At 37.4% G+C, this 25,664-nt stretch overlaps 1 protein-coding gene across 1 annotated transcript in view; it reads left to right on the top strand.

Moving 5' to 3' along the window:
• Nucleotides 1-25,664, top strand: part of Cntnap4 (contactin associated protein family member 4) — a 240,075-nt gene that overhangs the window by 124,896 nt on the left and 89,515 nt on the right. The window contains exons 4-8 of the mRNA XM_015496327.2: nt 3,774-3,921; nt 19,846-20,049; nt 20,607-20,791; nt 21,557-21,700; nt 23,615-23,876. Coding sequence (XP_015351813.1) covers nt 3,774-3,921; nt 19,846-20,049; nt 20,607-20,791; nt 21,557-21,700; nt 23,615-23,876 — 943 coding nt within the window. The remainder of the gene's footprint in view (nt 1-3,773; nt 3,922-19,845; nt 20,050-20,606; nt 20,792-21,556; nt 21,701-23,614; nt 23,877-25,664) is intronic.

Below are 25,664 nucleotides of genomic sequence, written 5' to 3'. Positions count from 1 at the left end.
CTAAAGTAATTAGTGAAGAACAAAAGACAAAGAATCAAAAATGTACTTGCAAAAGTAGAGCCCCTGATGGGTCCATTCCACACAAGAGCCGGAACTAGACAAAGGAAAAATGGCTCCCGTGGTTTATTTAAGGAGGTACATCAAAGGCAGGGATAAGGTTTCAAGGGTGGAATCTTGCTTCAACATCTTGGCAGGTCACACCCATCTCAGGTGCTGAGTGGGACATGACAGAGCTGGGTAGAAATTCACAATGTGTCAGGGCAATTAACCAGAGGAAACGCCCACCTGAATTCCCAGACACCAGAGGTTCCTATCCACCAGGCTCCATGCGGGGTGGCCCACACGCAGCCCATGGATGGCTCGTGACAAATCTTTCTTACTAAACCCTCAGTAAAAAATACTGACCAGTAGAACAAGACATAACTTTCTAGAAAGAAACGGCTGATGATCAGAGACCAGGTATCTTTGGAATTAAACAGTATTCTCCTATCTATTATGTTCTGGAAAACATTAGTCTAGGAATATGCTCTGTAAAGCAACAACAGAAATCAAAAACAGTGATAAAATGGGGAGAGGTGCTGTTATTTCTGTGGCTACACATGTTTGAGACAGGTTGGATGACTGTCCCTGTCATGGGCAGTGCAGTGCCCATTTCACCTTAGCACGTGGCCTGCTCTGAGAGTCCCTGTGGTGGAGAAACCCTCAGAACTTTGTTTCAAGCCCAGTTTTTCTCAAATATAACTGTCTACCTAATACTAGGGACCACTTTAAACAAGCAAGCTCAGTAATAGAGATGGAAGGACATAAAGATCCTGCCTTAGTAAGTGTGCCTCGTGGGGGGAGAAGAGAAACGAGCAAATGACAAACCAGAGAAGACTTCGCCTCAGTGAAAACTATGAAGAAAACGCAGAAAGAAGATGTGACGGGGGGTGCCAGGGGCCCTGCTGAGATCTGGGATGGGAAGGGGCCTGTCCCAGGTGGTCATATTTCAGCTAAGACTCGAGATGATGGGAAGAGCTAGTTTTAGGATCTGGAAAACCTTTCAGAGCAGAGTCTACTGCTGGTCCACAGGTCCTAGCAGGACTGAGCTTGGCTTGTTCCAGCAGGCCCAGGGGGGCTAAAGCACAACGGGGGGTGTTACATTTGGAAAGGAGTTTGAGTTTTGTCCAAAGGTAAAGGAAGCCCATGGGGTAGCAGAGTTGAATTTACCTTTGTAAATCCTACTGGCTGCTCACAGGGGAAGAGCTCTGGGGTCCGAGTGGTGGTAGGGAACAGAAGAATAAAAAAGATCAAGAAGAAAAGGTGGAGGTAGTTCTGGTGAGGTGATACTTTGTGGAACTGGGTGGTCATACTCGAGATGGAGAGAGATGCCCCAATTTTTAATATTTTGGAGGCGTCATCATAGATATGCCTGAGGTATATAAGCCTTAAAATTGAGGGCCCTAGGGGCAGGAAGGAGGTAGAGAATTAATTGCTAAAGGGAATCAAATTGGTTATGAAACCCCAACTTTTTAAAAATTTTTATTTTATTTTTTAGTTGTAGGTAGACACAATACCTTTTTATTTTATTTATTTGTATGCGGTGCTGAGCATCGAACCCAGTACCTCCTATGCATTAGGCAAACACTCTACCACGGAACCACAACCCCAGCTCCACCCAAATTATTTTTAATGTCGTAGAAAATATTTTGATGAATGCTAGTAAAGGAATATTTGTGAGATGGAAAAGTAGACAAAGGATTGGACTCCGGGGTCTTGTGGCTCCTAATGTCTTTGCCTCTGCCTTTGGCCATCCATGTGAGGTTGCCCTTGGTGGTCTAGGCACGAGCCTTTATATGTATTAGCATTAGTCCTTGTTATTCCTACACATGGTGGTGGTTAGAGTCTTGAAAAGAAAGCAGGAGAGAAAGGAGGAAGAGGAGAGAAATAAAAATGAAATGTGAAGGATGGAGAACAACTCCTGCTTCGTGCGTCTTCTCCCTCTGGGAAGTCTCATGGTGTGCCGTGAGGGAGGAGAGGAAAGTGGCCTAGATGCTGGGTGCTGCAGTAGGGGGGGGTGTGCAGGCGACCTGTGTGGCAGGTGGTGCATCCTGATACTGTGGAAGCAACACCGCTCCTGCTCGTTCCCTGTGGTGGTTTTGTTCAGTGGGTAGTCAGCCATGAGCAGGTGGGTAGGGGCAGGAAAATAAAGGGAAAAAACTTACAGGGAGGACATCAGCTTATACATCAAAGTGAGCCCATAAGTGACAGGCCTGGGAATCCTAAGAAACCTTATCAAAGCAGACGAACATCTGGAAAATGGGAACTGGCATGACAAACCTCCCCTAACCAGAGTCAGTTATAATCCCTTAAGGATCTCTTGTGATCAGGTCATCATGACCCACACATATCAATCATAAAGAGGGTTTTGAGAGAATAAGGCAAGAACAGAGGGACCCCAACTCTAAGAAACCCAGACTCTGGGAGAACTACACCATTCTCCTTGGAGATGGTCACTCTGTTCTGTGCTGTGCATCCCAATGCTCACCATGTCTAACAAACTCCTGCCTGTTACTCTGTACAGCTCCCTTGAAATCTTTTCTGTGGGCTCACAAGGGCCAGTTCCTGCAGACTCCATGGTTGCTTCTGCTCCACAGGACCAGCTCTACTAAGGTCTTGCAAACATATGATGTATTCTTCATCTTTGTGAACTTGGGTTTCCTCATCTGCTGTTGACTGTGCTGGCTTACCATCGTTCTGAGCTTTCGCGTTCTTGAGTCTGTAGGTCTAATCAAGTCCTTCCGGATTCTTACTCTCTCCAGTTTGCTTTAATGACTTTGGGTGTTGATCAAGTTTGGCTGCCTGTTATCAGGGTGTGGTTCCTACTTGGATGTTGGGACTATGTTTTGTTTATGCTAATGAGTGAGATGAGAAAGTGCAACACATGAAACACAAAATAACTTCACCCACTCATCAATGATGTGAGCGACTTTGCTGAATCACTTGATGACTTTCAATACTGGGAAAAATGTTTTCTAAAGCCTTTTGTGCTGTCACGTTAGCAGCCATGGAAGCAGCAAGCTTTTACAATTAATCTGCGACTTTACAGAAGTTCTTATGCAGGCATGGTAGATGTGAATTGGTTGAGGAGTAAGTTAGTCTGTTTTTGGTCACTGTGACCAAAATATTTGAGAATAACAACTTAGAGAAGGAAAAGTTTATTTTGGTTCATGGTTTCAGAGGTTAGGCACATGGTTGGCCACCAGCTTCATTGCTCTGACCCTGAGGTGAGGTAGAGTGCGATGGCAGAAGGTTGTGGCAGAGGAAGGCTGCTCAGGTCATGCAGCCAGAAAACAGAGAGAGAGAGAGAGAGAAAAAAGGCAGACCGACATGCCCCTAGTGACTTTCTTCCATCAGCCACACACTACCTGCTATAGTTATGAGCTAGTATTCCGTTCATACAATGGATCAATCCACTGATTAGGTTACAACTCTCATAATCTGATCATGTCACCTCTGAATATTCCTGTATTATCTCACATGAACTTTTTGGAGGGACACCTTACAGCTGAGTAAGGTAAAATTTAAGATACTCTTAATAAAGAGAACATTTGTTTGGAGGCATGGTAAATTCTGTGGATGAAGAGACATTATGGCAGAATATTAATGTGGTTTTCTTGAAGAAGGTGGAACTTTCATGGTGAAAAAAGCAATTGCTCTTAGATGTTACAAGTGACAAAGTGAAATGGACATCTTGTAGATACATTGATTTTCGTCTTTCCCTTTTATTCTAGGGGTTTTCAGGAAATGCAAATGCAGACAGTGTTGTATACTACAGACTCCAGCCTTCCATCAAAGCTAGATTTCTGCGCTTCATCCCCCTGGAATGGAACCCCAAGGGCAGAATTGGAATGCGTATTGAGGTGTTTGGGTGTGCATACCGTAAGTATTTGTTTATCCAGCACGCTGAAATAGGTATCAAAGGAGATATTTTAAAAGCCAAGCTGCAAACTGAAGTTGACTTCTTAGGTAGGTAAAGAGATATAAAGATAGGAATGTTTTTTTTGTGTGGAAAATATTTTTCATGTCAATATTGACTTTAGTGTTCAACTTTACCATAGTAAATTCAGGGACAAAAACATTTTATAGACAGACATAAATATATATTTGTAGATATATGTGAGTGTATTTTTTCCAAATATAATATTATTGACTAGATTTCAACTTTCAAATATTAAGAGATTTTTTTCTATGGCTTATATTGATGATGCTTCATTTAAGCACCCTGAATTTAATAAGAGACAGTGGTCCATTTAGCATAACCAGTCAACTGTTAGGAAACCAAAGAATGCTATTCTCTCTAGCCTAAAAATAATATGCCATCTAATTCATTTTTAAATATGCTATTCCTTCAGCATAAATTAATAGAGAAAGTGAAGACCTCTGCCAGAATATAAAATGTGTTTGAAATATTTTCACATAAAAAAGATAGAAACCACAGATTTCACTTAGTCTTCTTTTAATGAGGCATTTTATTATATCTTTTTGTGAGGAAGGGACCTAAGAGTTATTGATAGTCCACCTCAAGCCACACCATCCTGTTAGATGCTCTTTCATTACAGAACAATGAGTTATTTAATATGATCTACAATTATCAGATGAGCCGTCTGAGGTTTGGAGAAATTCAGTAATTTACCCAGTGTCTCACAACTAGGACACAGAAGAAGCCAGACAAAAACTCAAGACTGTTTAGTTTTATTACATCACTATTCCTCTAGCAAACATTTATTTCTTTTTTTAGCTATAATGCCTTTTTCTCACCTAATATAATCCTATCACTTTTTGATGTAATCCCAACTAAGTTCTGTTTAATTTTGTTTACATAAAAGGAAAACCAGTCATAATGAGGTCAAATGAGTTTGTTGAAACTGCCTGACAGAGAGACCACACTACAGCGATCACACAGTTCTCATATATTCATTCCTCTTCCCAGTACCCACCTCACATGATCAATAAACTTTGGTTCCTTCTGGGGTCTATGGAATAATAATAATAGTATTAATAAATAATGAATAATAATAATAGTAATGGGTACTATATTAATGCTAATAGCATTAATTTCATAAATCTAGAAATAGAATTTTTTTCCTGAGTGCTTATTACATACATTGTGCTAAGTAGTTGATGATTCTGCAAAACAGCCAGATAACTCCTCCATTTCCCCACTTTGCAAATGAGAAAACTAAAGCTTAGAGATGTTGCCTTTGCTCAAGCCATGGAGACAGGAAGTGGCAGGGCTGGGTGAGCAGCCAATTCTGCCTGAGTGGAGGACTCAAGCTCCCGCTCCCTCCAGCTGTTGGATGGCAGAGATGAGTCAGCGGGCAGCATGCTTCCCACCATCTGTCCACCTGAACTGCTGGCTTTCTTGGCTTCCACAGTCTAGCTTGGCTTCTGAATTATGTGTTAGCTCCTCACTTTGCAATGACCACACTTGAAAAGAAGAATCATCCTTTAAAAAATGATCCTTCCCTAATTAAGATTCTTGAACCTAGGACCTGGGCAGTCTTATATGTCTTGGAATCATAGAGTTTAGCAGGACTTGCATGTTGTGTGATGGACAGTTGTAAAGCAAATTTCAAAATGCTTCATATTTATAGTTACATTCTCTACTTATTCAGAGAAGCTACCTTGCAAAATATTTATCACAGCAGAATGAGAGTTAACAGTTATGGTATGTTGTCATGGTTATTGATGGATTTTTATATATTCTAATTTAATCCTTGAACCATCTATTTATTGGAGAGTAAACTGGGTTTTAGAGAAATTAAGCAGTTTGCTCAATTTCACACACTACACATTCCATAATGCTGTTTTACTGACACTTAAGCACGACTCATGGTGTTTGTGTGGTAGTGACTGTAAAGTACCAGTTCCTTGGACTTCTCTGCAGCCAGGTGACTCAGAATAACTCAAATCACCTCTCTCTTCCATGGACTGACACTCTGGAGAGCACTCTTTTGCTCTGACTTCATTTGCTATCTTTGGGGTAAGCCCACCATCCATGTATTTAGTCAGTTTCCCTCTCTCACTGACCCCTGGTTGAAGTTGCAATACTGATTTTAAATTAAAATTTAAATACATATAATAAAATGGTATGACAAGAGTCAATGCAAATTTATGGTTGCATAATTTTAAATTATTTTTAAAAGAAGAAAAGTGGTAAACTTAATGGAAAAATATTCTCATTCATAACCAATTGTAACTCCAAAAATGGGTTGGGTGTAGGAACGTTATGGGAATGCCCTTGATCAAGTTGATTTAATTCCTAAATTACACCATTATCGTTCTCACATTCCCCACCTGTTTATAGAATTAGCCTTGCAAAAATAGTAATTTATTAAAACATGATACTATAGAGCCATCATTTATTAACCAGCTAATATGTACCAGAGAGGACTCTTTATAGGCCTTTTCTGATTTAATTCCAACCACACAGTGAAACAGGTACATGAATATCTCTATTTCATGCAGGATTAAGAGGAGACCAGCAGAATTTTCTGCTGATGGAACCATATGGTTTACTTGGGGTTGTCTGTCACAGGAATAGGGGAACCTGGCTTTCTCTATCCTTAGAAGAAAGGGCTCAGGTACTGTCAGCTCAAGCACCAGCTGTGTGGTTTCATTTGCAACCCTCTTGAGTAGCACAGTCCAAGAGCAGATGGAGTTTTCTTTAGATATACAGGTCCTTTCCCTGCAATCCCTACAAAGAGGAAAGGTGGTGTTGGGGCTGAGCAGGGTCTATTCCCTGGATCACAGCCTCTATCCATACAACTCCCATCCATGCCCCAAAAAGCAGACCTCTCCTGAGCTTGAGGGAGGCCTGGGGCTTCCTCCAACCACCAGCCTCTTCTGCTTGTGCCTTCCCACCGGTGCTAAGTTAGTGGGACTCCTAGTGGGCTCGCCGGAGCCGTTCACTCAGGAGTGGGACACAGGGTGCTTCCCATCTCCTGACATTGAAGAAGGTGAACATAGAGGAACAAGGAACTTTGTCCGGGCTCACATCAACCTGCTAAATAGGACCTCAAATCAGATAAATGACTTTGCCAAGTCATGGTCTTGATAACTCCAGGCATCAGTCGTATGTTTGTGGTTTAAGTATTTATTGACACTTGAAAGAAAATTTAAAGTAATATATATGTTTTGAAAAAGATGGACGTGAGCAATGTCAGAAAAATTATACACCCTGAATGCAAAATGTTGTAGCATAAGTGTAAGGTAGGAAGGATAAAGTGATTGACAAATTGAAATCACTAGAGGCAAATTTATAGCAATGGTTTTGAAATTAAGATGAAGATTGATATATTCACATGGGGAAAGAGTCCAAATAGAAGTGGTACACTCCAAGCAAGCACAGGAAAGCAAGAGGAGTGCTAGTGCTGATCACTAGCTTTTTTGTTTTGTTTTTGAGAATGGGCTTTTAGGCCTGAGTGATGGGTAAGGTTGGAGGCTTAAACATGGAGGCAGCATGTTCCTCAGGAGGCTTTTGTTCTTGTTTGTATAAGTCAAGGTGAAGTTCCAAACTGGAATGGCAATCAGTGCAGAGGGAGGTAGGCAGATTCAAAATACACTGAGGATATTGACTCAAGGGAGCTTGGTCATCATGTGGGAGGGGGACACTGAGTTATTGCTTTTGAACAACCGTCTGGAAGGTAGTATCATTTATTGGAACAGGACACTGGAGAATAAATAGTTTCTGGAAGGGAACAGGAGAGATAATTAATTCCATGGTTGACTCACCATGCTCCAGCACCTGTGAAATACGCAAGGTTGGAACTCCAGGCCCCTGGGTTAAAGTTATAGAATTGGAAACCATATAAATGGCGTCATTATTAGTGAATCATAAAGTGTTCTCCTTGTATCGTTCTTAATAATAAAAGCATAAAGTGCAATGTTTGAACTACTTGTGTTTTGAAAAATGGAAATACATTTCTACCATAATTAAAGCAGGTCCTTTATATTATTTTGGGGGCAGTATAAACATTTTTATACCCAGGCACCTCTTGTGCCTAATATGTGTATTTGCTAAAGTTAGGGTGGAAAGATGGTCCTGTGATTATTGCAGGGAAAATGTCTATTGTGAGAAGCACACATAATTTTACTGCCCTCTACCCCAATGACTTAGAGCCATAACTTGTTATGAAAGGACATCAAGTGAATGGAAAATCCATATCAAAGAGCATGTTCTACTTTTATGTCAGTAAACTCCAAGTTGTTTCCTGAGTAATGAGTGAAGTAGAAGCTAAATTTTATGGGATCAAAGGGAAAGTATAAATTTTAGATGTCTCTGCCATAGCAGCTGTGAACATGTTTATAGATCCAGAGAAAGATGTATGGAAGGAAATAACTGATGGAAGAAAGAAAGGAAAAGAAAATCTTCCATGATAAGACGTGCTCCTCTACTAAATGTTCCAAGGAAGGCTGAACAGTGGTACACAAAGGCAGGTGAGGAAAGAACGTGGTGAACGTAATGTCTCTGACCTGCCCCGGGGAAGTGGAGATTAAATCACACGAGCTAAGGTTTCTAATTGTGGATGACTTGCAGAGGAATTGTCCTTAATATAAATTCTGAAGTTCTTTTCTCCAGTCCCTGTGTAAACATCCTCATTTTGCCACCCATGATCTTCTCTTCTTCACCCCCAAAAGGATAAGAGCATCCAACTATCCAGCCATACTGAGCTAACTGAAGTTTATTTGACCTGACTTCATGATTTTTCTAGACTCGGGGTTCTCAGAGATGCTTAGGGTCATTGCCACAAAGCAACCTTCTTTCTTGTATCTAGAAATTTCTCTTACTCATTCTCTTTTCTTACATAGAAGTCAGCTTCTGACAACTTCCCTGACACCCCACCTTCAGACTTGAGGTCAATGTTTCCAACCATCAGAATCAGCCTTTCTTCTGATCATAGTGTGCCAGCATTATATAGGTTGCAACCAGAGATTCTTTTTGTTATTAATCTTCTGGATGATGAGTGAATGAATGAATGAATGAATGCAGGTGAGCCCCAGGAAGGCTCTCTCAGTCATCCCTAGTGGGATGTAACAAATTTACTGCATTTCTTTTTCCTAGCCAAACATGTGGTATGAGAGATCAGCATCCTGAATAGACAGAGGCTATTACCTAGGTCTCTTTCAGTATTTTTTTTCCCACTTGGATGATCATCTGCGCTTGTCTTGATTCTTATATTTTCTACTTGTGTTTTCTAAACTGAAAACTACAGATGATGATGCCATTATTCTCCAGTGTCCCATCCCAGTCAACCCAGCCTCCTAAAGATCAGGATGAGGCTCAGATGAGTTTGGGTGAGAACAAATGTCAAGAAGTGTCAACCTATTGTGTTTAATTGTTTAGATGCAAACTGAGGAAGAGAAAATTATGGCTTCTGTTAAATAGGTGGAACGTAAGTCAGTTATTCTAAAGCTCATGTTAACTTTTAAAAAATAAGAATGCATGTTGAATCATGTAAAAACATTAAGTTAGACTTGCACACTGTGTTGTTAGTCAGCTTTCCACTGACTAACAACAAATACCTGAGTTATTCAGCTTATAAAGACAAAAAGGTTATTTTGGCTCAGTTTTGGAGGTTTCCGTCCATAATCAATTGGTCTATTGCTTTTGGGCCTGTGACCAGGCAACACATCTAGGCAGTAGCCTGTGACAAACTGTTCAGCTCATAACCAGGGTTCAAATCAAAAACAAAAAACTAATAAATGGGAGGAGTGAGGGAGAGAAAGAGATGAGAGAGAGAGAGAGACAGAGACAGAGACAGAGACATAGAGAGAGACATACACCCACCCACCAGGGTCCTGCAATCTCCTGTAAGGGCATGCCTTTAATGGTAAAAAGATCTCCCACTAGGCCCTAGAAAACAAGGGAACTATGAAAATCCATCAGGACTACATAAAAACCAGCTGAGGAGGCTCTCACTGAGCTAACATGGAAATGTTCTAGCAGCTATAAGAAGAGTAACTGCAATCTTTTGAAGAATAGTACATATATATAAGTGACTGGGTTCATGAATAATCTTCCAAAAGCCCCATTGCTCACCTTTGAAGAACATTAAATATCTACTTCCTTGTTGTAAAAACTAACAAATGAAAGGAAAACATTGTTTACCCTGTTTTTCCTGTGTAATCTGTGTCAAGGTAACCAAACAGAGAAGAGTTTCTTAAAAAAAAAATTCAGATAATAAATAAAAGGAAATAATAGAATTTGGAATATACCTATTTTGCAACCCTAAATAAAGGAATGGATCAAGGTAATTATAGATGTTCATGAAAATAGAGATGCTTTACTTTTGGGTGTGCCATGGCACTATAACTTTTTTTTTTTAACTAACCTACCCATAACAAGCATAAGTGCTTCATAAAATATATTTTAAAAATTATTTCAGAGCTTGGAAATTCAACTCAAAATGGAAAATTGAAAACACTTCATTCTTTAAAGAAGGAAAGCCAATCACAGGGTATTTTTGTTCCACCGGTTTAACTCTAAGGACAATCAGATTTTCCTAGGTTAGGGATATAGAGGTCAGAGTTCAAGGTTGCCAGAGAGACTAAAATTTGAGGAAGGAATATCCAAAAGAAGATGGTCAGAGAAGGAGAGCCTCAGCTTGAGCATACACAGTTCCCCTATCATTGGTTGATCTTAAACTTCACTCGTCCAAGATGAGACAGATACCAAGGATCCCCAGAGAAAGCAGGAACCAGGGGTATATAGTTGTAAAGGGTTTTAGCGTCTGCCCAGTGCTGAGATGATTACTTTGGAGTTCAAGTCCTGTGAATTTAGAGGGATTTGTTAAACACACTGGGCTTTAAACTGAAAAACCCAAAGGGCTTTGCTTTAGGAGTAAAGACCAGGCCTGAGGATCAATAATTGTATTTGAGGGATAAAGGAAAACCCCCAAAATAGACTTGTCTCAACAAAACCTGGAGACAGACCTCCCTATAGCTGAGTGATCTGCTGGTAATTCCACTCCCTGTGGACCACTTCCACTTACTTCTCCATTGCCATTCAACCAACAGTTCAGGTCCTCGTCCATCACTGGCCATTTGTCCGTCTCACTTCCTGACCCCTGTTAACATGTATTCACTTCTTTTGTGTAAGTATCACTTCCTTAGCAGTGTCTCTGATGCCAACCTAACTTAAATATCTCTGTTCAAATCTCTTCCGTTACCCCATTCTGTTCTCTCATGCATTAATGTACAGCTCTAAGATACATTTGTGAGCCCAGGATGATTTGCCTGAAGTCTCTTAAGAAAGAGACACAGCAGCATACATGTTCAAAACCAATTTGTTAAGTGGATGAATTAGAAAATTTTGATTAGCCATATATAAACTGCATAATAAATAAATATACCAAACTCACAAATTTATTATACTCACACAGTAGTGATGGATTAGAGATATCTTTGAGAGAAACACAAGAGATGGCAAGTATTTTGCGATTAAAGGGCTATTAATATCATACAAAATGATAAATATGGCAACATTTTGATGCTTCGTTTGGTCTCCACTGCATCTTTCTGTGGTATGAGAGGGCTGGAGTTTGTCTCAATGCGTATCCAAATGAGGAAACCAAGAATCAGCATTTAAGTGACTTTGGTGACATTATGAAAGTTACACACAAGCTTTAGAGACAGAAATACAACTTACATCTCCAATGACGCACTGAAGTGTCCTTGACACAGTAGATGCTGCTAATTTCAAATCTGTTTAGAAGGCTGATTTAGATTGATATTTCAGTAGCAGTGATCATGTTTGTCTCCACAACCCCCGAGCTGTGTTATTGCTGACCTTAACGCTGTCTATTTAAAACCATGATAAGAAAGTCATTTTTTCCTGTGGTTCTGTGCAGTATTTGCTTCTGTACCTTCTTCCTTCTCAGGGTATTAATTTTAGTTGTTTTAAACTTAAGAGTCCCTTAAATCATTCTGTGTTCTTTTATCCTACTATGCAAAAAATAGTACTATCTATTTCCTGTTGATTTCTTGAGTGCTTGGGTTCTCTCCCCCCACCCCTTAAAAACCCAGTTCAGTAATGTAGATCTCAAGTGCCTATACATCATGCTGTTGCTTTAATATTTCACTGTATAATAGTTTAATAGTGACTCAGTCTGATTTATGTTTCTTAGAAGTCAAATTTGGACCTCTGTTTGTTTAGTAATTCATGGGTAATCATTTTCAAATAAAGAAATAGTCTGAGCAGTGTTTAAGGCTGACTTCATGTTTAACCAAGAAGACTTTGGTTTCCAGCCATTTTCTCTAGCTAATGGATGATTTGTATTATTTTTTTCTTTGGCTTTTGAAGGTAGAACTCTTACTCTGCTTAATTTATTTTTCTCTTAATTTTTTTTCTTTTTCTTATTTTGTTTCTATTTTGGGGGTGATTCCTAAAAGATGAATAGAAAACCCTATTATCTTTTACAAGGAGACTCTTTTCGTGACCTTTAAATACAGTTAATTTTCTATTATTGAAGGATTGGCTTTCTAGTTCATGCATTTTTCTATTCTGATTTTTCTCTTTTAAGCTTTTCATCTTCTGATCTCATCAATAATGCCATAATTCATGGTTACTTGAAGAATCAATTTATCTCTGAAACAGCTTTCAGGGACAAATCTCTCCCTCCTCTACAACTTTCTGCAAGAACCAACTATAGTATAAATAAATAAAAATACTCATTTTCCATGGTAAAATTCAATAGGTAATGAGAGTATTCAATTTCAGAGAACAGGTTTCTATAACCTACTTATTCTTCCTGTCAAACAACCCCCATGCTGTCATCTGCCACAGAATCACCCAGGACTTTGAGTTCCTGAGTTAAATGTGAATTAACTTGGTAGACACCAGGCATAGCCCGGGATGTAGAATGTTTATGGAGCCCACAAGAGACTCTTCTCAGGTGATTCGAATATGGCGAGCTCAATTTAAAAAATCATGCTCATGGGTATTTTTCTTAGTAATCTACTTGGGGGACAGGGAGGACATTGCTTTTTCAAATGACAACCCCTCAAAATTCAAGAAGCTTCAAATTTCTAGAGCAGGCATAGGGTGGGGGAGGGGGAAGACACTAGGTCCAGCAGCATATATTACGATGGCAAGAGTGTTTGCATGTGAGATATGCAGAGGTGGAAAACAGTTTGCAGCTCAGGGAGGTAAAGCATTTTTGCAATTTAGTTGACATCCTTAGAGGCTGAAGCAGATCAACTTCTCTTGCACATCTCAGAAATCATTTGGGACTTTGTCCTAATGCGCAAGCAAAGCTCTGAACAAAGCCATGAATAATTGCATGGCAGGGATGTGTATCTTCCCCCATAGACTGTAAGCTCTTTGAAAAAAAAAAGTGTTCTTTGTTTTTATGCATTGCTGTGTCTTTCACAGAAAGCTCTCCATAAATATGTGCTGCAGAAGAGAGGGCAGAACACATATTTTAGCTCCACCCCTTCTGACAACACTTTCTGAAAGATATTTGAATATTTTCCACTGGGAAGTTTTTGATTCCTTGGGACATGGTATTTCTGAATCATGTAAATAAAACAGACAAAACCAGGATAACAGAGAGAACTGGTCTGGGGGTGGGGCCTCCAGTCTTTGTGAGTTGCTCCCTTCCTTGATTCTTGCTCTAAATGAGCAGATTTGAGATGGAGGTATTCACCCAGGAGGATTCAGGTCGCCTAGGATTGCTGTGGTGTCAGCCCAGGCAGGAGCTGACAGACAGAGGAGAAGCCACAGAGCCCACAGAGGGCTCCAGATCACTCTTGCTGCATAACCTGGCACTGACATTGATAACTGAGAGTTTCTTGTGCATTTCAGAAGTTCATTATTTTGTTTTAGAGAGACACATACACAAAAGATAGTATTAAGTAGTTTTGCTGTATCTCTTTTCTTGTCCAATATTCTAATAACAAATAATACCGTTATCATTAGTGGTCATTAACATTTATCAATCACTCGTTAGGTGCCAGCTTATAAAAACTATGCAGATATACATTCATGCATGAATCCTATGAGGAAATACTATTATTATTCTCATTTTACAGTCGAGGAAACAAGGACAAAGAGGTTAAGTGATTTGCTGTGATACAATAATGTCCCATCAAAGATCATAGTCTCTGAAACCTGCAGATATGCTGTTTTTTTTCTTTTTCTTTTTAACACGCCTCCCCATTTAAAGTATATTGTGGATGTCTTTCTAAGTCAATAAATTTACATGATTAGTTTTAAAGCTACCAAGCACTCCACTGACATGTATGTAAATTTTGCAAAGACTGTAATTATGTTTAAATTTATCTTTCTAAAGTACATCAAGCTCTCTCCTGCCTTCTTCTTCTTCTTTTTTTAAGCAGAAGCTTACCTCAACATTTTATTTTTTAAAAAATGTTTATTTGTTGTTTTTAGATCTACATAACAGTTGGATGTATTTTGACATATTATACATAGATGGGGTGCAACCCATTGCACTTTTGATCTCATGGTTGTGGTTGAACGTGACGTGGAAAGGTGAAAGTCCTCTACAATGAAAACTACAGAACACTGAAGAAAGAAATTGGAGAAGACTTTAGAAAATGGAAAGATCTCCCTTGTTCTTGGATAGGCAGAATGAATATTGACAAAATGACCATACTCCCCAAAGCACTATACAAATTTAATGCATTTGCCATTAAAATTCCAATGATGTTCTTCATAGAAAAAGCAGTCATGAAATTCTTTGGAAAAATAAGAGGCCCAGAATAGCCAGAGCAATCCCCAGTGAGAAAAGTGAAACAGGAGCCATCACAATACTACAGAGCAACAGTAACAAAAACGGTGTGGTATTTGCATAAAAATACAATTGAAGACCAATGGGACAGAACAGAAGACACAGAAACATACCCACATAAATACAATTATCTCATACTAGACCAAGGTGCCATAAACATATATTGGAGAAAAGATAGCCTCTTCAACAAATGGTGCTGGGAAAACTGGAAATCCATATGTAGTAGATTGAAATTGAACCCCTATATCTCACCCTGTACAAAACTCAAAATGGATCAAGGACCTTGGCATTAGACCAGAGACCCCACGCATACTGAAAGAAAAAATAGGCCCAACTCTCCATCTTATCGACCCAGGAACAGACTTCCTCAATAAAACTCCTCAAGCACAAGAAGTGAAATCAAGCATCCATAAATGGGATGGCATCAAACTAAAAAGCTTCTTCATAGCAAAGGAAACAATCAAGAACACAAACAGATAACTTACAGAATGATGAGAGAAAATCTTTACCACCTGCCCCTCAGAGCATTAATCTCTAGGATATACAAAGAACTCAAAAAACTTAACACCAAAAAAACGAATAACCCAATCAATAAATGGGCAAAGGAACTGAACAGGCACTTCAAAGAAGAAGAAATACAAACCTTATCTTACGTGGAAGAGGCCGTTAGCAAATTTAATTAAGTGAAGGTTCTTAAGTGGGGAGATTATTCTGGTATATTCAGGTGGACCCAATGCAATCACAAGGGTCCTTTTGAGAGGGAGGTAGGTGGGTCAGTCAGAGAAGGACATGTGACTGTGAATACAGAAATGAGAGAGAGAATGTGAATGAAAGAGATTTGAAGATGCCACAAAAACTGGTCTAACACCTGGAGGAAGAGGTCATGAGCCAAAGCATGCAGGTGATCTCTAGAAGGTAGAAAAGGCATAGAAAGGGATGATTAATTCTTAGGTACCGAAAGGGAAGCAGCTTGTGCCAACACCTTGATTTTAGGTCTTCTGAATTCCAGAATTATGTTAATAAAATTTGTGGTTTTGAAGTGACAACATTTCTCATACAGTTGCCCAAGATGGAGCAATGATTTAAACTCATACAGACTGGCTACACTATTAGGCAAAGTGGCAATATACACTGTTATAAATGGCTTAAAAGAGGGCTAGGCTAAAAAGAGGTGGCTATATCACAATAATTTGCAACCTGTTACTAGGAAATTAGAGTTTGTACCCTCCCCATGATGACCCAATGCATGACAGTCACATTATTAATCTTGGTAATAATCCAATTATTATAAATATGATCTCAGTTAAAAAGCATGCTAATTAATAAATTGACAATAAGAAAAATCATTCTTCCCTTCAATCAGGTAAGAAGTCTTCTTCTACATCTTTGTACTGCAGGACTTTTATTCTTATAAATTTCTGTAACTTAGTTGATTCATCTACTTTTCCTATTTATACAACTCCAAAGATGTTTTTCCTCAAAGGTATTTGACAAAAGATAGGAATAAATATGATAGCCACTGACTGCAAGTTGAAATATAAGTATTATTTTTGATGATTAGTGTTTCTAAACAAATAAAGCTTGAGTTAGAGTAATCTTATTAATTCTACATATTCATATTAGATCTTGTATAGGTGTTTAAATTTAAAATGATGAATCACCTTAAAATTCCCTTGTGAGAAATTGCTTTGGCAGGTCAAGAATTCTTGAATTCTTAAATCTGAAAATCTTTGTGGAATAGAAAATAAACTGGTACCAGTTGCAGCCATGACTTCAAATGTTGCTTTCCTGGCCAATGATGTAATGTCCAAATGTGCTTTCTCAATGACTCATGGTAAAGTAAAATTTCCGAAAGTGTGAAACCAACCATCCTTTAAATATAGAATAAATGCATATCACAGATGCTTTTGATTTTCTAATGAAGGAATCAGAAGAAGGTTAATTCTAGTTTAAAAAAATTAAGAGTATGAGTACATACTCAGGAATACTTAGGAATCCTAGAAAGAATGTTGGAATAATATTAATAGGTAAATACATAAGTGACTAATGTCCAATCATAACCTCTGAGGATATTTTTTTTCTGGCAGATAGAAGTCATTTGCATTTCTACTGGGAAAAAAATCTACAAATGAATGTGTAACTTTATAGAATCTATCCTTAATCAGTAATAAATTATAAAATCAGAAAGCTACTGATTCATGTAAAATTAAAGAATCTTTACACTGGTTTGTTAAAAATGCTCCAGTTTAACATTGGTAAGAAACAGATTTGTTCCTTTATTTCTAGTTTTTCTGATTTTTTCTTAATGGTGGTAAAATCACTTTCAAGATAATACATCTATCTCTCCTGACAGCAGTTTGGAGAGTTAGGTACTGATGATATATAGAATTCAAATGCTCTCTGCAAAGATCAAAAGAGTAATTTTTTTCTTAAGAGATTTTTACAGGTAGTTCTAGATTTCTACATCATGTACTTTCTGTATCACATGTTAGTTTTTTGGGATGATGCTTTAAAATTATATTTTTACATATCAGATATGTTTGTGTATAAATGACTTTTTCTAAATGAGATACTTTAAAAAGTGAACTGTTATGAGTGACGATTTTGTCTCAAGTAATGCTGTTAAGAATCATCCCGAATCTTTCTTATAAGAATCATATCCATCTATTACATGTATGCTACTTGACTTTTCTTGCATTGCAAATGCACCCATGCCCTCAGTTGCAAATAAGCTTTTTTTTCCCTGAAGGGCATTGTTTACATGCATGTGAAATCTGTGATGTGATTGTAGCCATGTTTCAAATTCCCTACTTCTGTACTCCTTTCCTTCCCTTTCAAGCCTCTTTGTTGAATGAAGTCCATTTCATTCCTTCTTCTGAGCCTGTCTATGGTTTCAGCAATCTTCCAAATGTTCTTTCATGCTAGTAAATGGGACTGTGTTGGGAGAAGATCTAGGCCTCTGAAAATCAAGTGTTTCAAAAGTCATCTAGTTGGGGGAGGACAAGGTAGATTGCCCTCCTTAGCCTCAGGTTTCTAGACCTGAGCCTGAAAAAGACTTTTCTCCTTACCTTAACACGTGGCCCCATCTTCCTAATTTGAATGCTAGTTACAATCCACAGTGGTTCTGTGAACTGACCTTGTTCATTTGCTAAATATTGTCCATCTTCCCTGAGTATAAGCTGCTGAGGTCAGAATCCATGATGGTGTCCAGTACTTACCCTTTTATCCCAGCCTCTTTACAGTGCCTCAAACATGCTGGTATAAATATTTTTCACTGAAGGAATTTATCCAGTTGTACACTCATGCACTTGGGGAGTGGAAAGCAAGAACATGTCCAGTGACTTCAGTTTAAGAGAGGAAGCCGAGCACCATTGCCTTAGGCATCCATTGCCTGAAATGCTTTTCGCTACCTTATTTTGCTGATGAAAATATCCAGGCACAAAAGCTTCAGATGCCTAGGAAGATGGATAGGACCATTATAACATAATAATAACCATAGTGAAAAAAGAGAGAAAAAAAAGAAATAGTCGACTAAAGTAACATAGGCTAAACTTTTTATGGGGAAAAAAATCTCTCAGTAGCTAATTCCACAAACAGTCTTTATCTAAAATAAAATCATGACTATGATGGTTGCCTTTAAGCAATACATTAACTCAGAGATAACTGCATCGCTCCAAATGTGTGAGCACTTAAAGTCTGTCTTATTGAAAATTTTCTTAATTTATTGTAATCTAATAATTGTGGAGCACATTATTTGTATTTGACACAGAATTATGTTTTTACCATGAACATTCATCCAGCTATATAACAAGGAATAATTGTTCCGTTAACATTATTCTTTCTAAAGAATGCAATGTTTATTCATGTGTGCTTGGTGAATGAATTCTTTATAAGCACATTAGCAAGAAGTGAAAAAAAAATCAAACCTGAATTTTCAGAAGATAGCAGCATAAAGCAGTGGAAAAAATATTTGAGGGTGGTGGTACTTATGAATGGTTTATAAAATATGATGGATAATCAGAATAAAATGCATATTGGGGCCTAAGAGTAGCTGTCATAATTTTGTCAAATGGAACAAGATGAGTACGCTGTAATGTCATTTTGTTGACTGGAAGAAGTCAGCTTACCAGTTGAAAAATAGCTTCATATTTTATTGGACTTCTCTAATGTCTTCATTTATTACATAAATGTACTCTCAAGGGTAATTGCATTTAAAAAAAATCTTCTACTTATGAAATGTAGAAAACACTGCTAGATCTCTGAGTATTATGGGTTCTTTTTTACGTCTCTTGTTCAGGGGGCAACCGATTCTGACAGATGTGCTGTTATGTTACCAGTATAACATGACATCTTTTTTCAGATGGATTGAGTAAGAGTTATCTTGACAATGAGTTGGTAAGACATTGTCAGAAAGCTGAAACAACATGTCAGTGTCACAGTTATAACACAAATGCGGCAGAATAAACCTCACAATATCATTAAGTTAATGTCTTTCCAACGACACTCTTGAGAAGGCAGAAAATAGCACTGCTCTTAAATACTTTCACTTAGTCATGAAAAATATGTATAAAAAACACAAAGGTCAGTTTAATATGCAGTTGAAGTGGTGGAAGTGTAGAGTGTATGCTTATTTCTGTGAGGATCCTTTTTTATATAGCACATGGATAAAAGCATTTTGAGATATCAAAATCACTTTTTTCTAGAGCCAGAAAACCCATCTAATTTCAACACTTCAAAAGCATTGTTAAAAATACGGATTGTGAAAATGCAAAGTGATTTTATGTATGTTGATCATAACCTTTTTTTCCAGATTTTCATTTTTAAAGAGAAAATCAGGTATACGTTTAAAATGTATTTTTACCCCATGAATTTTGGAAGCAGTGAAGACTAAAATGGAATCAATCCTGGGTTTCAAGAAGGAATTAGGCATTCAATTGTCATAATTATTACACACACGTACACACACACATACACTTAAATAGCTTCAATGGAGGGCATATTTATCCTTATTTATATATTTATCCATGACTTTTAATATCTTTGTCTCTAGGATCAGAGGTGGTTGATCTTGATGGAAAAAGTTCCCTTCTCTACCGATTTGATCAAAAATCCCTGAGCCCAATAAAAGATATTATTTCTTTGAAATTTAAAACCATGCAGAGTGATGGGATTCTACTCCACAGGGCAGGGCCAAGTGGAGACCATATCACACTGGAGTTAAGAAGAGGAAAACTGTTTTTACTTATTAATTCAGGTAAAACATTTGGCGCTGTGCTTGAAGATTTGATCATTTACTTATTTCTTAAGTAACCTTATGCTTTTATGGCTTATTTTTTAAAAATCATTTAAGGTGCTTTATTTTCCAATTCAAGGACTTATCTATCTGCCAGTTATTACCCTATCATGTTAAAATGGTTCACATTTTTTAAATTGCATAAGATCCTTGCTGAATGATTTTTTTCCATAGCCCTAGATAGAATTTCATAACTATTTTCTAGCACCATAAAAGAAAGGGATGGGTCATTGAAAAATATTGCAGTAGTAAAAATAATGAGGTTGTAGCAAAGATAAAATTTACATAGAAAATGAGCATGCAATGAGTAATAATAATAAAAAGAATTAGCGGTGGAAGAAATTACAAGGTTGGGAGACTGTTGTACTCAAACTTCAGGTAAATTCACACTCGTCTATGGGATGGGACACAGTAAGGACATTACAATTATTGTGAGAGATGCTGGGCCACAAAAGGGAAACTTTTTTTTTTTTCCTTTTAACTGTGAATAATGGTATGTTGTCTCTCCCTCTTCAAAGGTGATGCTAAACTGCCCTCCACTCATGCGCCAATCAATCTCACGCTGGGCAGCCTGCTGGATGACCAGCATTGGCATTCTGTGCTCATCCAGTGTTTGGGCAAACAGGTCAACTTTACAGTGGATGAGCATAGGCATCGTTTCCATGCACAGGGAGAATTCAGTTACCTGGATCTTGATTATGAGGTGTGATGGTTACATTTCAATTAATACCGATTTTATGATCGATGTGTCATTTAGCTTCCCAACAGAAAATGTGCTATAGAGAACCCACCTGTGTAGTACATCCACCTGGCTGGTGAAATACTTCCCACAGTGGCCTAACTCAATGGTGGGCTTGGGTCCTGGAGGCTGCATATTCCCTGCAGTGTGTTAATTTATTATCAGGGTGCAGAATCACCCTTTTCACCCTGAAATACTCTGCATAGGTATTTCCCACATGATGAGATCTCATTACCAAAAGCAAATATGTGTTGTATGATTTCTTTATGGTTTAGGCTACTCCTAAGCAAAGTATAGATTTATGGGGTGATGGGGGTGTATCCAAAAGATTAAGACAACAAAAAGATTGATTAACTCATTAACAATTGATTCAAATACACAAATATCAATGTGTGCTAGAAATGTATACAAAATAAAATGTTACAATTAGTAACATTATTAACAGATCAAGTTTTATGATGGATATAAAGATATGATTTTCCTCATCAAGTGATAAATATCAAAACCAGGTGTGATTAACAATTTGTTGGAATAATCAAGCTCTAGTGTGAATAAGGACTGAATGCATATAAATTTGCTTTAAAATCTGTATCTGAATATTTTTTGATGCAGGATGATGAAAACTTGATCTGTACCTCGGCCTTACAGCTATAGTTGCTAATCATAATCATTTAAGCAGATTATCATAAATCACTAAACAATATTATTGATGCCATTTTTCTTTCTAAGATCAGCTTTGGAGGGATTCCAGCACCTGAAAAATCAGTATCATTCCAATATAAAAATTTTCATGGATGTTTAGAAAATCTCTATTATAATGGAGTTGACATCATTGGTTTGGCCAAGCAACAAAAACCACAGATCATCACCACGGTAAGAGTCTTCATGAAGGAATGAGTAAACAGAAAGTCTTTTCTGCAATAAAATTACTCCATTGTAGGTTCCTAGTCAATGCAATATTTCCAAGATTGCTTTTATTTAATTTTCTTCTCTGGCAATATGAATATAAAGTATTAACTCTATTTAAAGGAATTGTAATTCACAACACATAATTTTTATTTTTATGTGAAGTAAAGCAGTTTTTTTAACAGTGAATATTTTGATTTAGTTGTGATCTTATTGCTCCTAGGAGAATAATTTCTTTTGCTCTGCAATTGCCTCAATAGGATTCTCCTTGACCAACTCAGTAGATGAGCATAGAGAGTTTCTGAAATCAGATAACAGCCATGTATATTAGAGAGACATTGGAAAAGGTTGTATTTTTCCATAGTTATCCATACAGATTAAAAAACAACAACAACAACATGTGGCTTTTGCAACATTGCATCAACCAGTCTTTGCAAATAGTACTACTGCTCAGGCTGTATTATGTTCTAATTCAGTGGACCAGTAGCAGAATTTAAATCTAACTGTTGGTCAGGGATTAGTCAGGGAAGCAGCACAAGAGTGAATATTATGAACCAAGGATCTATCTTAGAACTTGGATCTTAGCAATTGTCAGAGGAGCTTGGAAGTTGAAGTCGTCCTGGCAGGGTAAGGTGGAAGATCGCAGAAGCCGCTAATTCTGCCTCCAGCCATACTGTATACAGACATGTTGGACTTTGTAGAGCATTTTCAGCTTGTGGGGAGGCTTTCTGAGGAGGGGTCTCTGGCAGTTGTCCCTGGGTAGCCACTAGTCTGGTAGGTCCCCAGCCAAGCACTGAGGGCGGGTTGGGCTGGAGTTGCTCCCAGCCTTTGGGAGGAAGAGGTAGTACTTGGTGGAAGAGAACAGGGAGAGTGGATAAACCAGCATTTCTGTTCTCATCCTTCATATGCATGATCACAAAAAAAAAAATCCCTTGGAGTCAAACGGCTCGTGTTTTACTTTTAATTGTCAAATATCACCCAAGCCACCTTTTTCAGCTTGTTTTACCCAGGAGCAGACAGGGAAGGAAAGACATTGTGGGGGGAGGGCAACGGTTTCCAGCTTTACCCATTTGATAATACGTAATTTCTTGCATTGTTTAAAATTTAGTACATGTAAATTGAAGCTCATGTCACATCAACAAATCCCAAAGCACATTACAAGAATATTACTGAAAAATCATTTTATTCCTAATTGAATTATTTTATTCCTAATTGTGAATTGGTGCTCTTTTTTTTAGGATCTTAACATTCAACTAAGATTTTTAAAGTAGTTGTTTTTAATAAAAGAGAAAATAATTTAAAGGAGAAATAAAAAATAGATATGTGTTTCATTCAAATTTTAATTTTTCAGAAAATGCTTATGTAAGGAAACCCCACTTTTTACTGGCAAGAGGGTGTGTTGCTTGCAGGTTAATTGAAGCCTGAGACCTGAGTTTGTCTTATAACTGCATTTACATTATGGTTTAGCATAAAAGTTAGCATTGTTTGCTCTTTAGCTTTTGTTATTTCGTTCATGGGAACATGATAGATCTTTAAAATGGAAGTTAATTCACTCTTAACAGAATCAATACAGTTTAACGATTTTATTTGACCAAGACTGAACATTTTCATTCCAACATGTATTTTCTAAGTAAAGTTAGTTTTAGGGACTTTTCAAATCTATATTAAATTTGAGAAATGGGGATAAGACCAGAGAAAGTGGTTGAAGAACCTTAAAGTATATGGCTAGGACCTGGATTTTTTATGGTGTTGGCAGTTTGTTGGTTTAAATTGAGGATAATGTACAATTGATAAGCAGTCTTCGTGCTTATTTAAAATTCTATTACTAATGGAATATATAAAACATGCTGAAAGATTTTTTTTCTTCTACTTCGTCCTCAGGGAAATGTGTCATTTTCCTGTTCACAACCACAGTGGGTGCCTCTGACTTTTCTGAGCTCCAGGAGTTACTTAGCTCTGCCGGCCTCTCCCAGAGAGGAGGAAATTTCAGCCAGTTTTCAATTTCGAACATGGAATAAGGCCGGACTTCTGCTCTTCAGTGAACTTCAGCTGGTTTCAGGGGGTCTTCTCCTCTTGCTTAGTGATGGAAAACTCAAGCTGAATCTCCTCCGGCAGGGAAAATTACCCAGTGACATCACAGCAGGTAATAAATGTACTCCCACAGGCCAAGCATATGGATCTGGAAGATTTCATTATCTCTCGGTTCCTTCTCCACAAATTTTTTTTATGCATAACCAAAAAATTAATATTTGTTTAATAAATGAATACTAGAGTTAATAAGATTATCAGTACTCTTCCTTAGAGGAACTTGATTCCAATTTCCTTTTAAATATCATTCCAACCTTTGCAGTTCTTATTAACCAAAATGATAGAGATGGGGGAATAGAAATTTCCTTCTGTGACTCTTTCTCCCACTTCAGACAAATTATAGAATATCCTGAGAAATGTGTGTTTTGAGGATAATGTGAAACACTTGAAATAGACCAATAAGTTAATTGGATGTCATTTATAGGAAAACTAGACTTTGCCAAACATGGCTGATATCTCATCTGGTCTTTTGGAGACTGGGAGAGATCTTTCTGGAATCTATACCTATATCTTTATATCAGTGTATAATATAAATGCAAAACTTAAGTATTTAGCTAAATTTACTTGTTGCACTTTGTAAAGATTTGGATAGATTTGGGGCAAAATGTAAAGATTTGTGCAAAGTTTTCCCCTTGGGCACCAATTGGAATTCTCTTCACTTGTAAGCAATACGGTCCTGTTTCAATAACTAGAAGTAATATAATTAAGGTGAATATATGAGTGTCTAGAAAATTAGTGTTAATGTAGGTCAGTGCTTTGAATGAGGGATATTTTTGTTTCTTCATTAAAATTATATAGTTCTCAAGAAGATATCTCCATTTTTTACATAAGTAGAAGAACATCTAAGCCCAGAAAGTGAAGGTTGCATTGAGGTAAACTGCTACATTAATTTAATAAATGATCTTTAAAAAACAATTTACCAATGACAGTGTACTATTCCTCTATATTAACTATGACCAAAGTTGATAGAATTTGACTTGGAAAGGGAGAAAAAGAAGTTAAAATACATTTGAAAACTAATAAGGAAAACAAATGTACAAACACATACACAAATGACTATTCTTTATAACCTTTGTGTTATTGTTCATCTATCATTGCAATTGAAATGCAGGAGCTAGAAATTCACTATTAATTATGATTTTAAGAGGTGCTATGCTTGACTCTATGTAATCCTCAAAATGTGGGAGATTTGCAGTCTTGAATAAAGGACATAAATTAATCAGTGTATTATTAATAATTAATAGGCCCATAAAACAAGGGTCTAAAAATGTAAGGATTGCCATTATTGTGTAGTTTATTGGGATATACTTGATGTTCTCTGAAGTGGTTATATTCATAGTTTAATTTTTAACATCTTAAACTGCTTCAGTACAATGCTACTGTAGTTGGCCCCATGAAGCTAGCTCATTTCTAACCACTTTATAGGAATATAGAGTTCGTAAAATACTAGGTGTACGTCTGCAGGGAATACCCTGAGTGATTTAAAAATCTCTAAATGCATGTTTAAATCCATATACAATATAATCCATTATGATGTCCTATGACTTCATGTGATTATTTCCACAGCTGCTAATAAGAATGTCAGCAAAACTGTTACACTTCAGATATCAAAAGTCAGCCTTCACTTACCAACTCTGTCCAGTTGCTTTAAAAATATTAACTTTTGCTAATTTCAGTGAAGCAAGTACATTTTGCATGCACTGGTAAACTACTTAAATGGTGGTTGGGTGGGTGGGGACTCAGCTTGTTCTATCATAGGAAAATACTTCACCTGTACAAAGATAATTAAATAAGTTATATTATGACTCTAAAAATGCACTTATGAATAGATTGCTATCATATT

Source organism: Marmota marmota, unplaced genomic scaffold (assembly GCF_001458135.2).
Source record: "Marmota marmota marmota unplaced genomic scaffold, marMar, whole genome shotgun sequence".
Taxonomy (NCBI): domain Eukaryota; kingdom Metazoa; phylum Chordata; class Mammalia; order Rodentia; family Sciuridae; genus Marmota; species Marmota marmota.
Note: the sequence above shows the minus strand (reverse complement) of the source record. Positions and strands in the feature narration are given on the sequence as shown.